Source organism: Mugil cephalus, chromosome 6 (assembly GCF_022458985.1).
Source record: "Mugil cephalus isolate CIBA_MC_2020 chromosome 6, CIBA_Mcephalus_1.1, whole genome shotgun sequence".
NCBI classification, from domain to species: Eukaryota; Metazoa; Chordata; class Actinopteri; order Mugiliformes; family Mugilidae; genus Mugil; species Mugil cephalus.
The window spans coordinates 20,589,890-20,607,656 of NC_061775.1; the positions used below are offsets into that span (position 1 = coordinate 20,589,890).

General features: G+C 43.5%; 1 protein-coding gene across 3 annotated transcripts in view; it reads right to left on the reverse strand.

The window, feature by feature from the left end:
- syde2 (synapse defective 1, Rho GTPase, homolog 2 (C. elegans)) overlaps positions 1-17,767 on the reverse strand; it is a 49,140-nt gene that overhangs the window by 13,420 nt on the left and 17,953 nt on the right. For all 3 annotated transcript variants that reach the window (XM_047586789.1, XM_047586791.1, XM_047586790.1), the window contains exons 4-5: positions 15,356-16,479; positions 8,041-8,167 (exon numbers count right to left, since the gene is read on the reverse strand). In XM_047586789.1, the coding sequence (XP_047442745.1) occupies positions 8,041-8,167; positions 15,356-16,479 (1,251 nt within the window). The remainder of the gene's footprint in view (positions 1-8,040; positions 8,168-15,355; positions 16,480-17,767) is intronic.

Here is a 17,767-nt window from a genome sequence, read left to right on the forward strand (position 1 = left end):
CGCACACACGGCAGAAGACGCATGAACTGAATGACAAAACTATCGTGCCCCCACTAAGTCCTGACACAAATATCTGACACGGCTCATTCAGCTGTTCCAAATACGATCTAATTCTTCGACGCCTCCATCGCCGGATCCGCTCTCCTCCACCCGAGGCGTTTTTCCCTCTTTGCCTCTTCCCTTCTATTTACAGCAAACTACAGCAAATCCCCAGACAGCCCCTAAGGCCAGGTAAGGACAACAGAGGGCACAACTTAACATGCTCACTTTTTAATCCCACTAAGTCCCCGATCTTCTCTTTAACGGAGTCCGAGGCTTAAAGCTTTTCAGCCTGCTCCTCAGCTGCCATTGTGGCTCCGCCATCCATCAGTCTGTGCAGAACATCGCAGACAAACGTATGCGTAAATGTTAGTCATTTAAACATCTGTGTTTCCAGGGGATGGCACGCTTAAATTTCCCGTCTTCCTTTCTAGCGGCGAGTCAGGCGTAAGAGCCTTTGTGAGTTGGATTAAGGGAGTGAAAGAGTGATCTAAATTCAGTGCAGTGTTACTACAAAGTCTCGATCGGTATCATGCAAGGCGGCATTCAGCGCAGACAAATAACACGAATTTTAGATACTCATCTGGAGAATGCTCCACTCATGATAAATGCCCAGGCTGTTTTTCTTTTCAGGCAAACGGGTGTCGGGTGTCTTTTTAGGAATTTAATGAATGGATTTAGAATGAATCGCATCGACTGAGGCTGCACTACATGTCAGTGTTGAGCATGTCTCAGCACTCCACTCGTATATTTGCTTCTCTGGTTATTTTTTAACGCACCAACAACACTTTAATGGCGACTTGCCAACAGAGTGTTTGGCCACTCTTGGCTGTCGTATAACTTTTGTTGCTTGTGGTGTGGAAAATTTACCCAGTGTGTAAGAGGCAAGCAGCTCTTCAAGTGGCCACTTGACTTGGCTGCAACGTGCCTTGTATAGACCCCTGTGTTTAAACTAATAGTTAAGTATTTTACACTAAAGATGAACCTGTTTAAGGCCTTGTACAAAAACAGTTTTAGTCTCTGTAGCTAATTTCCTCATTCATGACAACTGTACAGTTAAATGTGCACACAACTCACCATTTTAAATGACATCTTAATTAAAAGTTTTTATATTTCTTTTGCACATGTTTGAGTTAGCTGAACGTTAGGTGAAGATGGTGGCGGCCGGTGACACCACACTGAGCTTCAAAACTGCTCTTTATGTCTTTATATGTAGTCCCATTGGTTCGAACCCAACAGAATACCTACAAATTGATTGAAATGGATGTGGTAGGTACAGTGTAACTGCTACAAATTAGCACGTTAGCATTGCAACTCTATGCATGGTAAGCTCGCCTTACAGTACAGAGTCAAAGAGCTGCTTGCATGGCTGGCACTTCTTTTATGGACTGTAATGTGTAGAAGTCTCAAGATGGCTTTTTTTGAGAAGATATTTAAAAAAAAATTTAAAAAGAATTTCAGTTATCAATGTTGGGTGAAAACTAAACTGCATCGTTTAAGAACAGAGCTTTCAGTTTACTTTGGGTATGATTTAGACTTTCAGGCACATTTTTGCAGGGATTGCTGGTGCTGGGCTTTTTTCACTGATTATTACGTCGTGCTGTGCGTCCCTACCTACAAACATAACAATAAAAGGAGCATAAATAATGAATAAATGTGGTGACAAGCATCACTTCAACCCAAAAAGAAACCGCAACTTCGTGTTCTCATCTTTGAAGCCCCTCCCCAAGTGCTTCCTCTGAACCTGAGCTTCAACACGTCCACACACCACGCAGAAATGCTGTGCATTCCTGAGGCAGTCAGTAAAGACGCCGTGAAAGAAAAGAAAATGAAAAAAAAAAAAAAACTCATCTCAACAACAACAACGACGGTGCGCACTGTCGGCCCTCCCGTCTCCTGTGAACCAACATAATGACAGCTGCAAGTCAGCAGGGATAGATTTTAACAGAGCTCTAGACATAGATTCACTTTAAACTTAATAAAATACCCGAACTTGGCCCCTGTACCCTACGAAGCAGCATAGCTGACCTGTGGCAGCATGTTTCCTTTTATTGTTTTTTTGGGCTCAACTTCACATCCCGTAAATGCCTTTCTTATCTCCATCGGAGTTGGGTATGAAATCTGGTGCGAGCACAATTCGATAAGGGTAGCACACATAAACACGAGAAACATTCGCTCTCCTCAAGACAAGCTGATATCCACAACAGATTAGACGGAGATGCTTCGCGAGCATCCTCCGGGTTCCCGCTGTCAATCTCTTTGGAGACTTTGTTGAGATAACAATAATCTGCTTGTTTCATCACAGGGAAAGAGACTGCCTCGAGGCCGAACTAAGCCGTGTGTTTCTCTTCTCCTTATCACGGGGAAAGCAAAGGTTTTCAGTTCGGACGGTGCGCAGCGAGGCACCGCATCGCTTAGATGCAGCTGTTCTTACATTATCGCTCCTTCGTCCCGTTTTTCTTGCACGCAGTATCATCCGATCATTTGAATTTGAAACACACTCGCTGCAAACCCGTGACCGCGCGTGTTAGCCTGAGAGCGAGGAGGATACGGCCATTGAGGTAAATCATTAGCCTGCTGTGAGTCAGTGCTCGTGTTTACTTTTGTGTCTCTCTTGGTGCCACATAAACACACACAAAAGCTGAGTGAGGACACACACACACACACACATATTCACACACCTACAAGGTCAGGGGCTCAGAGGTGAACAGGTGTGCTTCTCCCTGCAGGTGCTTCACTTCCTTTCACAGCCAAGGTGAGAACACACACACACACGAAGTGTGTTTTCTCTCACATTTAAACTCTTGGTGTTTGGCTTTATGTCAGCAACTATCTGGACTAATGCTGCCTTTAAATGGAACTTGGGAAATCACATGCGCAAAATGTTTGGTCCTTAAGTGATAACATCAGCTGCAAGGCGTGAAAACGCTGCTATGAGACAACTGCTGGTGTCTAGAAGCTATACAGGCTTAAAAAGCTACCAAACCAAGTAACTAAATGTAGGAAATGCAAAGGTACGGGAAAGGGAATATCAATGTTTTACACGGTTCAGATGACTTAAATGGTCCATTAGATCTTTCCCAATGGATTGATGCTAGATCAATCTACAAAAAGCAGGGGAGGTTTGTCTGGTTTCCAGGGTAACAAGGCCATAGGGCTCCATCTTTTCCTTTTGGGTCACTGAAGTTAGCTCCATTCACATTAAGCCTTTCTGTAACAGGCGAGTGCAAGCTGTCTTCTTAGGCATCACCGACCTGTCTTAGCTCCACTCACGCTCCACCTCTTTGCCCATTTTTAAACTGACTGGGGACTGACCAAAGATGGCGACGGCCCAAGACGCTACACTGAGCTATAAAACCGCTCTCCAGAAAAACGACGAGTGACCTCACGAAGGATTCTTCCAGTCTTCCAATCCAAACATTTAATCTAGTGCAAACAGCAAGTCAAACATTTCATTTTATGACCCAATACCAGCAAATTCATTATAGATTCCCATTAATAAAACACTAGACTAAGATGGTGGACACCTGCATGAAGCTCGAGGCCAATTTTGTGCCGAAAAACGCTTGACTTCCAGGCCACGTAATGTATACAATGAAGAACAAACCACCACATAAGCTGCAATATATTAACTGTCCATCCACCTCTGTAATTTTTGAAAACATCAGCAAACATGTCACGACTTGTACACTTGAAAATGACAAGGTCGTAAATACCACAAGAGGGGACTGTTCATAGGTTTACTTGCTAACACTGTAAACATGACAGTAGATGTATGTGTCTAAAAACAAGGCTAACACAGCTTGTCTTGTCAGAGTTTTCTTGGAAGATCTTTTACCTTTCTTCAATTATTTTTTTTTTATTTTGAACTAGGATCTGTGGACAACCCAATATTCCTTTGCAATAAGAGGAAGAAGTTCAGATTGATTAGTGGTTCTCTAGCCACCAATTAAGTTCAAGAACCTCCAAACTCAAGGTGTGAATGTTGATTCAACTTTTTTCCCGTAGACGACTTAGTTTCCTCCTCTTTTCGAACCAGGTCTTCTCTGGCTACAGTGTGTGTGCCGCTGTCCTGAAAAGAGTTTAAGCTGCAGATGATTGCGGCTCGGAGTGTTTCCCTGCTCAATTCAGACTGTTCCAAATGTGCCACCAAACACTACAAGGCACACAATGCACTGGGGCACGGCTCTACCTTTGACCTCTTGTTCAAACAAAGCGGAAGGTCACTCCTCTTGTCAGTGCTGCAGTCAGCGCCTCGCCTGGAGAACAAACGCTGGTTTGTTCTCCGTCCTGCCCCCTCCCTGCTGTCCTGCACGCCCCCCACAGCACCAGGGGGGGGCCAGAGGAGATGTGTGTGTCCCTGCCTTGTCCAGTGCAGCCCGCGGCGTGGTGAAGCTTCACACAGTGGCCGCTTCAACTTTTCAGCAGCCCCAAAATGAGCAAACCGCAGTCCTAAATCTGGAAACAGGAGGGATCTCGTGCTTCGAACGTAGATTCATCACGGACATGTTTCCCGAAGGTTTTCGGTCCCTGTCGCCCGTCCCGCACTTTAAGAAATATTGTGACACCCACACAGGCCTGGAGCTCTTTGTAAAGCGGTTGCCCGCTTCCATGGCCGGCCCAGGGTTCAGCTAATCCCCCATGCGTGAGCCAAATACCATCTGTGTTTGTTCGGCAACAAAGGGGCCACTTGTTAATGACTTTCCATGTCTTCACTGGAGTACGGCTCAGGGTGTGGGGACAGGGGAGGTGGGGTGGGGTGGGGGGGGGGGGGTGAAAAGTAGGCAAGTAGGCTACGGAAAAGACGAGTCAGGCAAAGTAAAGACCACAAACTAAGATCAATAACTATCCTGAGCTCCCGACCGGGGGTTTCATCATGAGAGGACAAATGTCTGAGCTGCACTTGTTTTCTCACAAAGGCCAAACAGGATGAAGTGAAGGCTTAATCTTTAGTTCATGACACTGGTATTAACTCTAAGATAAATCGTGATTTAAAGCTCTCCTTGCAAACATTTCAACTGACAGTTTGATTTCCTAGTTTCCTGAATATCATCTAATATTCAGATTTTGTTTGTAATATATTAAAACAGCGACAAAACACAGTCTGCGGATAAAGATAAAATGCTAAGTGATAGACATCACAAGCAAGTGGATTGTTTAAAATCTACACATTAGAGCAACTATTAGCGTTTTTATATTTGACAGAGTTAAGGTTCACACTGTCGAAAAATTCCTTCTCCCACAAAACTTTTTCCCTCAAACCATCAACACTTCAAACACCCGTCTAATGAAACACATTTTGCGAAATCTGCTAATCAGCTTCTCGCTGGGATATAATTGCTCGAGCTGCGTGCCGACTTGTGCGACTGTGGTTGAGGTGTAAAACCCTGAATGTGGCGTTGTTCGTCCTGATTTTTTACACCTTCTGTGGATCTATCGAGAGGGCTGCGCGTTTCGAAGCGGAGGATTGTGATTTGAAACAATGCCGGGCCGCGCACCGAGCATGTTTTGCAAGCTTCGGATTGAACTCTGACCCTGCGGCTAATCCCTTTCACCGCCTCCACTTTTAAATTAGCCGTGTGACAGGCCAGTCCTCTCAGCTCATCCGTCTGCCGTTCACTTACACGACTCTAGTCTGGAGGCTCCAAACTGAAAGCTCAGTCATAAAATCTAATTAAAACATGCTTGAGGTTATATTCTTCATTTGAGTGTTTCTTAGCTTATAATTCCTGTTATAGGTTCCAAAGAACGCAGACTACATTTCAAAATTGTGTGAAGTGCAATAAACTGGTAGACTTTTACACATTTGATATTTCATATTTAACACTGATTATCTTCCAGATGCACATTTTTTGCCCCCCTCGTCTGTCCTCTTCCATTTATTCCATCTGCAACACCAACTCGCTTGGCAGAGCAAATTTAGGCAGCGAGCAAAAACCAACAATCCTCGTGGGTGCAGGCCCTTTTTTTCTAACCCGCTCAACTGTTAACTGTGTTCTTTGCCCGACCATGCAAATGCATGCAGATCAAAGCAGGCATGATAGGATGACGCCTATGCGGGGCCTCTTCCCTAAACCAACAGCAGCTCCTACAATGTGCGAGGGGTTTCCACGGTCTTCCTCCTTTTTTTTTTTTTTTTTTTTCTTTCTGTGAGATCAGAAAAAAAAATCATGACTAAGTCGTTTTCTGTGGCTCCTCCCTCGTCTGTCACACTCCTGGAAACATAACTCAATTCATTGACTTTATTTTCTGAGCGGGATCCAACTCAATAATGCAACGTTTTAAATTGAAAGCACAGCAAAGATGCTGAATTAGCTAATTACCTTACCCTATCTTATTTTTTTTTTTCTTCGACAACTTCACAGAGAGTCTGAGGACGGGAATCCTCCGACAAGACGTGAGGAGGACGGTGAAAAGCAAGTCTCAACCACAGACCTGAAGGAGAAGGAATGACCTGGATGTACAGCATGGACTGATGAGCGTCTGTGTGTGTGGGCCTTCCCCTCAGGCATCGGCCTGGATGGTGACTGGTGGAATGCTTTTACTACAAACACCTCACACATGTGGTTCACGGCAGTCACACTGATCCAAACTCGTTTACCGGATTGGATCAATACTAAACCCAGTCATGCTCCATTTTCTTCCTGTAGATGGGCAAGCTAAAACCAGCCTAAACAATCAGTTAATTAACTGATAAGGAGGTTGTAATAAATTGTTTTTAAGAAAATACCAAAGACCAATAGGTGGTTTAGTCTTCTGCATTAGGTGGATGCAGAAGCTACGGCGACAGTGCAGAACCGCACGCAGACTGTAGCGCCCTAACTGATGCGCACCTCCCCAGAACCTCCCTGCGTCTCCATCACCGCAATTTTCTAATTGATTGCTTTGGGTCAATAAAGATGGAACACAACAAGGGACTTAGGAGGTTTGGAGATACAGACATTTGTATGACCACCGAAATTTCTGAAAGCGTTCAGTTGCCATCGTTGAAGGTGAAGGAGGAAGTAGAAACAAAAATGAACCCAATTGGCAAAGAAGACAAAGAACACTGGGAAGTTGCACATTCTGGAAAAAAAGCTGTGATTACGGTAATGAGACCCAAGAGACTCAGGAAGAGAGAATTGTTTGCGCAAATCATTGTGAGTTACGGTAACTCAAAAACCGAACAGGTGTATTGTCCAAAAGAAAGACTAACCTAGCCTTAGGAGACCATAGAAATTAAGGGAGGTGCGTTGGCACTAATTGTTGAACTAATTTTAGCTTTGAGGTGAAGCGACTGAAGCAAAAACCAATGGCAGCGACGATGCAGTCTACTGACATATGACACAAAAAACAAATTCACCAAGCTGGTAGCAGGTCTTGGAGTTTGGACGAACACTTCCTTGTAACTAAGAAACATTTGGGGTGCGAAACACACTCGAAATGTCTCGAAACGTCCAACGACAACCTGCTGTCAAGGGGCGCACAAATAGGAAGAGATCATCTAAGGAAAGTTTAATCTAAAGAACTGTGGCACTGATGACCACGAGGAAACAGTGTCCACCAAATGTGCCGATAGCGGGTTGGAGCGTTGGGTGAATCCAGACGAAGTGGTGATGGCTTTGACTTTTCACATAGAGATCGGTGACAGGAAGAAGAGCTCACTCTGTCCATACAGTAGAAGTATTTTTATGTTCTGCTTATTAAATATGTAAGGTTACCTAGGCAACCAGAACCTGGAACATCCAACCAACGAGACAAAAGTGATGGATGGTGAGGAAATTGCTTAACTGGCAATGGAAGGAATAGCAGCAACCTTTGTTCAGGAAAATACTTGATGCTTTTTATACTTTGTGTGTCATCCTTATGACCTGTCACAGGCATGCAAGACAACTAAATGACGCCAAGACTTCCTGGAAACATGCTCTAGGAAAGTAACCTCCTCATTAACCGAAGAGTGAGTGGTGATCGTGTTCTTCGTCGCCATCTCATCTCCTCCATTCCCCCCGCTGATCATCTTACCCGTGATGACGTTGATGTCAGGATACGTGTTTTCACACAGCTCGACGCCGTGGCTGTCTCTCTCGAACGCCTCGCGCAGCTCCTTCTTCACGGCCGCCGAGCCACACAGCCGGTAGAGACCCACCACCTGCACAACACAAGCAGAAGTAGGTCAAACAAACACGCAGGGCTTAAGAGTCAAACATTTGACAGCGTGGCAGACAGCTTTACAGTCCCCTCCATCAAGTTCTACATGTGCACCAGTCAAATAATCTGCTGGACGGGAGCCAAGAAAGCAGATTCACGGAAAACTCCAAACGCTCGTCTGCTTTATCTCCACACAAAGACAGCTTCACTGAGCAGGTGACAGATCTGTATATGTTGCTCATAACTCTGTCAGGACTCACTGTTTGATGGGACGCAGGAGGACAGGAAGCTGCCTTCAGTCTAACAAAACAACAGAATCAATCGAGAGGGCTAAGGCAACTTTTTCTGCAGCACCTAGTCCATCTTCAAAGAGGGTTCCCTGCTCTGTTGCTCTTCATGAGGATTATCCTAAGTTTTTTTTTTTTGTTTAATTGCTTTTTCCGTGCCCGAATCAAAAGAGCTACACGTACCTTGTAAAGCTTTGGAAAAAAAAAAAAAAAAACTCAGGATAGACAAAATAAATCTGCCTTGACTGACAACCAGGTGCCTCTTCTCAGCCGAGACGGACTAAACAAAAGCTGTAATAATGTTTAAAGATGAACAGCCGCAGCGGCCGTGGTGGAAAGTCATTTTATTCTTTATAAACTGAACTGAACACATGGTTTAATAGCGGAGACATTAAGTCACCACATTGACTTAATATCGTAATATTTAATTTTAGCTCCTCCATCTCCTGGGCCAAAAAAAAACAAAACAGGAAGTGTAGTTCCTCAAATGTCCACTTGAGGCTTACTCCAGCCAGTTTCCACAGACCTTGATGTGAAAATATCCACATTTAAAGCAGAAATTAACTTATTTTAAGTTGGCACAGGGTCTCTTTAGCCAATTTCCATATGCATGAAAGCTTTACGCAGCGTTTAAATTATATCTCAGCTTAAAGTTATGAATAATCAAGAGTGTCCAGCTATCCGCTGAAGTTGGTCCCATTCCACTCCACAACGTTTCACCTCTTTCTGAATAAGAGTTACAGCACATTGAGGTATTGCCAATATGGCGACGGACAGAGACGCAACGCTGAGCTTCAAAACTTTTCAGAAACTTGTGGTTGATTTCCAGGAAAAAGGTGAAACTATTAAATATAAAGAAATGAGCGGAGGTATACGTTTTTTTTTTCTTACTAAAACGCATCTGCAGCATTTATTTGTAAAGCGATGGTAAATGCTGAATCTTGAAAAAGTCTTAAAAGTTGGCAACCTGCCCTCTCAGTGTGCTGTTTATAGGTGATTTTTATTGCTCGTGAAGTCAACCCTTAATTCAAATGATGAATAGGAATAGTGGCTCCGCAAAGCTAAATAAAGAGTCATAAACTTGTCAAACTGACTCCTTAATGTCGATTACAAAGCACCTATCTATCTGGAGTGTGTTAGCATTAACTAACATTAGGCTGTTTAAATGCTGGGACTGATAAAAGCCAAGCTCCTACTAAAGCAACTTGAGTGAGTGCATTTTTATCAGACGGCTCCTTTAAAAGTAAAACGCTCTGATAAAAGTGTCACATCTTTTTGACTGAGTGGATAAACACCGAGCCCTCCTAAAAACCCCGGTGATGGCTTTAAAAAAAAAAAAAAAAAAATGAAAGCAGTCTGCAATAAAGCATTTATGTTTCTTTGCCTAAACCCGCAGAGTGTGACCTAAAGGAACCTGAGACATTCGATATCTGAAACTCAGCACCGCCGCTCTCTCCTTGTTATGTTGGGATTAGGCCCGGCTGCAGACATACCATAATTTCTCCTACATGTGTCTGTCTGGTATGTGGCACGGCAGGCCAACTGGTGTGGTTGCCCCGGTAACGTGTTAAGTCAGTGGGCTGTGAATGGCGGGTCGGGTCCGGTTCCACACAAACACACCCGCACACACAATGACACACACACACACAGTGGCCTTTCTGGGCTCCAGCGTAGTAGGAGCACTGTAATGTCTCCCCTCGTCGCACCGCACCAACTATTTGTGAACCGTCGTCGTCGAGTTGAGCAGCGTTTTCTAAACCTCGCACGAGAACGAGAGAGGAGGACAGATTAGGAAGGGATTTGGCTTTGTGTGCGAGTAAACAGAAGTCAGTGGGCACAATGAACAACAAGTCCATTCAGAAAAAAAAAAAAAAAAAAGAGTGTCTCACTGAGTGCAGGCGGGGAACAGCTGTTAGCAAAAAAAGACAAAAAAAAAAGAAAAGAGGACTCGCACTTATGGACCACGGCTGCCGGGCAACGACAGGCAGCAGCAGCCAAGACCAACAGTATATGTGGATTGAAGCAGACACAATAACCTGTGAACTAAATGACTTCCCTCAGCAGGAAAGAGGTGTAAACACTGACTGAACTCGTGTGTTTGATCGAGTGCAGAAGTAATGGGTTTTGCATTTATTTCGAGGACTGTGAGCCACATAATATCTGTAACCATGAATGGAAATAAGACTGAAAATAATTATTTATTGATTTAGTTCAATCAAAACCATATTTTGGTGAAAGGTCACATCAAATGCATCCATTTTAAGATAATTTCTATGTTTGTGAAAAGTCTTAAATTACAAAAAGAACTATTGAGATACAGTTGAACAACTAATAGATTAGATTAAGGCCTTAACCTCATGAGACCCAAGCATTTGCTGGGAATGCGTCTTAACTTCTTTAAGATAAGATAAAGATCTTGAGGTGTTTGGGATTAGTAGGACCTAAGAAGTATAAAAAATAAGCATCAACTTTGAACAAGAAGTTGTTTTTTTATACCAAATTCTTATTTCAATGCAAAAGCAGAATTGGAAACGATGAAATCCCAACGTCCCCAATCGTGTACCTGTGAATTTGTTAAATTTTCATGTCATATCAAACTACAGTTAATAAGCATAATTAAACAAGTGTATTGACCCACAAAAGTGTCTCCTCATGAGGACAACAGGTCTAAACGAAGCAGAATAAGCTGCCACAAACCTAAAATATAATGTCCACATATGAGGACGCCGGGTCTGAGGAGATTAAAACGGCAAAGAAATACCAGCACCAACGGCCAAAACACTGACAAGCCTTTCCTTTCCTTGTGGCTCTGGTCTGAATCCAACACAGACACAAAACAAACACAGTCAAGCTTTTAATTTGTAATCTTGATAAACGTGAGGCAGTAAAATCACGACAAGCGTGCGTTAAGCTGTCGAGGGGCTTGTTGTCATGTCAGATATAAAACGTGCTTTCACTTCAAGCCGAGGGACAAAAATAAAAACAGGAAAAACTCATCAGACCATCAACTCAACACAACTGCTTCCAGCGTGGAGTTAACTTGTGAGCCAACGTTTAACATCATCTATGATGCAGCCTCTGAGGAGCCAGATAAGAGTATTTCTTTCCAGCTCACAGCTTTTCTGCCTCAGTACCACCGCTTCCACTCTTTGTGTCAGATCTTACATATACAAGCAGCGCTCGTCTTATACTAGCCATGTGACGTTTGAAAAGAGCCGTCGTGGAACATTTAGAGATCTAAGAAGGAAAATCCCATTTTTTTAAAAAGACAGATGAAGACAGCGGCGTTTCTGATTCGGAAAAAAACAGGTTTTAGTCTGAGAGTGAAAAAAAAACATGCCAACGCCAAGGAGTCTGTGTCGCTGCTCCCAACATGTTCCAACATCTGTGTGCATTTTTTTACAACCATGCGTGGCATGTATGTAGGTTACTGGAATAACTACATTTAAAAAAAAAAAAAAAAAGCTTCTTTTTAACAGGCTCCGAGTGCTCACATACCTAACCCCAGTCTCTGGCACACACATTATTCTGCAGTCTTTTCAAAACAGCCACTGTCTTAAAAGCTCGGAGAAGCCCCGAGGACACGCAATTTGAAGAGAGACTCCATCCAACATCCGCACAGTCATTTGTAAACGAGCAGGGCTGCGTGCCGTAGCAGCACAACCTGAAAATTCCTCCGGGATCTGGTGTCAACCCCATCACAAACCCCCCCCACCCCCTCACCCGCCCCGGCTGCCCTTACACTTGATCTCAGACTGATAGCACGTACAAAGTCTGCAGCTCTTTAATGAAAACATGTCGCAAAACGGGGGAAGAAATGAGGCACAGAAGACAAAAACACTGTCAGACGGGGTGAAACACGGAGACAGATAAGACTGATAGGAATCACGGCACGGCAAAAACAAACTGAGTGTTAAAGCCGAACGGCTAGGTGAGGAGTTACCAGCATTGTAGAGATATGTATATGTATAAGCACTGCTCTCCTGAAACACTGGAATGAGGATATACCTTTCTTCTTTAATCAATCAGACTGAGTTTCATTATGTTAAGCTCGATTTATGCTTGTGTACCTCCCTGTCTCAGCGCAGACACTCGCTCACATGAAAGATGCTTAAAGTTCAGCTTAACTTCTTTCCCAACTCTCCACTGACATGCCAACCAATCATATGGCTTCATTTCATCAGTTCATTTTTAAAGGCATGGTGACGTCCAATGATCTCAACGAATTTCTTCTCACTCTCGATGTGAACACAGGCTCTTTGTAGCTCGAGGCCGTAAATCTTTAAACTGGAGCCACTAGCCTCAAGCACACGTGTGGCTCGGTTCACGTCTCCACGCCCTTTTTTCATGCAGTTTCTCCTGGAGCCTAAAATAGCACCATCCACCTATCTGTTGCTGTACAAGACTTTATTTCAGTAAGAGTTTTCCCTTTAGAGAGTAAAACTCCCCAAAAGTCCGCAAAACGAGAAGCCAAAAAAAGGTGAGGTTTGTAGGGTTACCAGACGTCCCCAGTTTCTAGGAACAGTCCCTGTTTTGGATGGCTACGGTTTTAGCTTTTTATGAATGAGAAAAAAAAAATGTTGCACACAGACTACAGGTGTTACAGTAGTTGGTCGCGCTATTGACGTTACAGACATAGCAGTTTAAATGTGTTTAAATATGAATAAATATGTCATAATAAATGAAACCGTAAATGTCACAGTTTCTTCATTTCATCTTGATAACATTTAATTTTTTTTTTTCTTTTTTATCTCTGAGCTGTAAATGTCCCTAGACTTCACATCACAGGAACATATACACCTGTTTTACTACTAGTGTGGGATTATTCTACAATATTTACTCATCATCACAGTAAAATAGTCCATCCTTAGTCAATCTGCTGCAATAATTCCTCTCTCAACCAGTAGAAAATGTTGTGAACACGTATAAATAAAAATAATAATCTTGAGAAAACATCAAGATATCTGAAATTTGACTCCACAATGAACAATTAAAACTGATCTGATTGACTACTTGTGCTTCACAGATGCTACAGGGTCTGATCTGATGTACAGGCTGCATGTAGAGGCCTAATGTTTGCTATTGGCCCCAGGCACCCGTTACCCCTGGTGTGCCACCCCTCTAACTGATTCCCCCCCACCCATGAGTGATCAGTCAGGAACAGAGGTCAGACACTTTTACTGCCTCGGTTCTAATGAGGAGAAACGTCGCTGTCTCCCTCTGTTCTCTGCATATTGGGTTTCAAAGACACCATGTAATATGGAGGGGCAGGTGGGGGCACAAAACCGGAGACGATCACATGATCCCCCCTCTCCCGTCATCACTCTCTTAAGTCTTTTCTCTGCTGTCTGAATAAAAGAGCCGGCGGCCGCAGGACGGCAGGAGCTCGGTGACGTCGTGAAGTGTGCTACATCTCATTCAGCGTTGTTACAGGCCGCAGGGCGTGCACTCATCTCACGGAGCTAAAAGGATGCTGTGGGCCGTTTCATCAGCTACTCTTTCGCTCCAGTGCAAAAATGTGTTATACAACTGTGTCCTACCGGTGTTCTTTGTCCGTATTCAGTTTACAGAACAGGATTTACTTTCATCCACATGTAGTGTTTATACGTACGTCCACAGACATACGCGTGGTATAGGTCTGACATTGTTAGTAAACCAATAAATGGCTGTAATGTAATTTGTGAGTTTATTTTACTTGGTTTTAACTTTGAAAATGTTAAAACCTAATATTTCTGTTCACAGTAAGCTGTCAACTTGTTTTTCTTTGCGCTTACTTCCTGCCTTACTTGCAAAAGATCTGTCTTTCTGTGCATTTTTATTTAGGTTTTTCCATCCATAAAGCTGCTTAAAATTCACTTAACCTCACTGTGTTGCCCTGCAAAGGTAAATTGGGCAACTGGAAAAAAAAATTTAAGGACTCTGTACTTTATAGAGGAGACAGTTATTTGATTAGTTAAGAAAAAATCTAGGTTTGCTGCTTGTAATCTGAATATTTTACAAAAATAGAAACAAGAAATTAGATAATTGTCCTTTTCCATTACACAAGTAATGGAAAAATTACTTTTTGGTGTAACTCAGTAATGTAAGGCATTACAAAAAAATAATTGTAATCTTTAAATGTACAAATGTCAGTAATGCACGTTACAATGGATTTTAAACCCAAAATTAATTCAATTAATTAAATTGTGTGTTTTTTTCCAAATTCGAGATTAGCAGAAAAATATAATCCATGTCAAGTGCTAGAGAACAGCTGATTGGGCAGAAGATGACTGCAGCAGCAGAGTCGGACTCTAGATTCGCGAGATGGACATGTGCTCATTATTTTCAGTTCTTCAGAGAAAAGGATATGAAGGACATTATAGTTAAATTCACTTTGAAACCAAAAGATCTCTGTACCTCTCGAAATAGCGCAAGTAATTTAACGAAACACCTAGCGTGGTGCCAGCTTTCTTTAGCTGTTATAATATAATGGTTATAATATACAGTAGTACCTTCTAGCAACATTGATTTCAATATGAACACCTAAATTTACAGTATCACAATATGTACTGCACCATGAGCCATGAATGCAGCCATTATATTGTACTGTTGTTAGCGTTAGCCTAGCTTAGTCATTGTGCCATTTCGCATCAACTGGATGTGGAAATGAGCTACACTGAATGCATATTTCCAGTTATTTTGGTGAAAGTAACTTAAAAATAATGTTATGCTTTACAATTCAAAGGCATAAACATTATAATGTAACTAATTACTTTTAAATTACCGTACAAGTAATAAGAAAATGCATGACGTTTTTGAAGTAATTTGCCCAACACTGTCCTTTTCTGACAAACAAAGACCAAACTAATCCATCTAAAAAGGACGTAAAATGGACATAAAAGCTTCCGGATTTATTGACTCACCTGGCAGCCTCTCTTCTCGATCTCATTGATGCACTTGCTTATCAGCAGTGGCACCATCAGCCCCGTGTTCTCCCTCTCCACCACCCGCCACGCCTCCACGCCAAACACCTGCGGCTCCCTGTCTCCATCCGGCCCGCCGTCCAACGAGTTCTGCCACTGCTCCATCAGGCTCAGCTTGACGTAGATGAGCCCCCGCGGCTCCAGCTTCACCGCCAGCTGGTGCGAGCGCGTCACCCGGAAGAGCGCGGGGAGCACCACCGTGCCGTGGCAGCAGACGCGGTTCCGCTTCGGCGTCGGCTCCCAGCTGAACACCACCAGCTTCAGGTGCTGGGCGTTCTCCAGCTCGATGTTGAAGGTGTGGTCCATGTCCAGGAAGGTCGTCCGACAGGTGAGAAGAGCGGTTCGCGCTTTGTTGACGGAGTCCACCTGGATGGCGCAGTAGACGTCCCGAGAGTCAATGCGTGGAGGCTTGAGGTCCTCAGCGCCATAAAAGTGCAGGCTCATCAGTCCGGAGATGTACTGGCTGCACTTGGGCTGCTCGGTGAAGCTGTAATGTCGGAAAGCATCTATATCCAGCTCTGTGCCGTTTACTCTGGAGCTTCCAGCGCTTCCTCCTTCTGTCTCCTTGCCTTTCCCTCCCTTCCCCTCCGCAGATCCGTGCTTCCCAGATTTGGCCACCAGCTCTGGTGAGTCACCGTCGCTGAGGTAGCCACCCTTGCTGGCGGACTTTGAGCTGCCGTTAGTTTTCTTTTTACTGAAGCTGTGCTGCGTGGACACACTGCTGTCCAGGTGGTAGCGTGATATCACGTTGCGGCTCGCCTGACCGACCCCGGATGAAGCTAATCGGGGAGGGCCTGAAGTCTGGGAAACGGCCTCCGATCCACTGGCGTTGGATCGAGGTGAATGGGCCCTTGGCTCTAACTGACTGCTCCCGTTGCTGCTTCCCTTCACGCTGAGTTTCCGGCTAAGCTCTGGAAGTTTCTTCATCCTCATGGAGATCTTCCTGACGGTGCGCGGGGACTTGATCTTGTCCGGGAAGGACCAGTTGATGGAGCTGCTCTTCTTGGTCGGGTTTGGACTGGAAGGAGGTGAAAAGCCAACAGCGTTGGGCAGATCAAGACCATCTGCAGAGTAAATAACAAAGAAAGAGAAAAATCAACAGATTAGAAAGGTTTTGTGACGCACATAAATGTTGATTTTTCTCTGGTTGACATTGGTGGAACCAAGTGTTTAAACAACTTTCTTGCCAAATTCTCTGGCAGGGAAAATGAAAAGAGAGCATTTTTTTGTTTTGGCTCGCTCACAGGAAAAAATGGGTACCACTAGTCACAAGTTCTTGAAGTCACTATAATCACCGGTTTCACAAGACAATCTGCTTTACTCTTGTGATTACGAGTATTAGCTCAGATGTCCAGTGAAGGCAGACAGGAAAAGGAAGACTGAAAGCAAAGGCAAAGTGTGCATGAGCCATAATTTACTACGGTGATACACCTCAGTGGCACATCATCAAGTGATTAGGTCTACAAGCAACCCTGTAATCCAGCAACAGAGATACATTCAGCACTTCATATGAACTCTTAAGTAAAAAGTCTACATACACAACATATTAACAGTTGAGGAGATTGCTCTCTCCATCAAAACGAGAGAGAATTATAATAGGGAAATGTCTGTCTAGAGTCACCAGCTGCTTCAGGACTGAGCTAAAGTTACACTATCATCATTCAAGTTGAAATATATTCATTTGGACCAGACCTTGTATGCAGCTCTCATCCAGATAGATGTCAACATGAATGTAAACTTTCAGCGTCTATGGTTTCTAAGTGACAGCCACTGTTTAGTTTACAGGATGCATACTGTGGCTTTGACCGTAAAGGATTGCATCCCTGTCATTTTGGTCAACTTGTGGCAGAAAAGCAACTAAAATCATAGAGATAAGGATCAGTTAAGTTTCTTCTTGATAAGTTTACATAATTTTTGCACCTGCCTGGCAGGACAAGTAACGACTTTGCTAAGAATTTTTGTTTTAGGCTCGTCTGTACTACAGCTCGTTTGTGATTTCCAGTAGTTAGTAGCACCTTTGGCGCCATTTTCTTAGCTGTTTTGTAGCTGTGTTGTTAATAAAAGGAAACTGAATCCTGACTGGACAAACTCATAAAATCTCTAAATACCTTGGTACACGACTTGCTGGGTTGCCAAGATAAGTAAACCTGACCCAGATCCGGATATAAAAGGTTTCTGACGGCTGTATTTTTAGGACAACCTCCAAGGTGCATGGAGAAAGAAACATAAAGTGGTCTAAACTCCAGCAATGCTTCTAGTGTTTAGAAGAACCAAAACACGTTGGTCTAATGAAGTTGCTCCACATGAAGTGTTTGTGGAGCACTGACCATGTCAATTTTGAGCAAAATATGA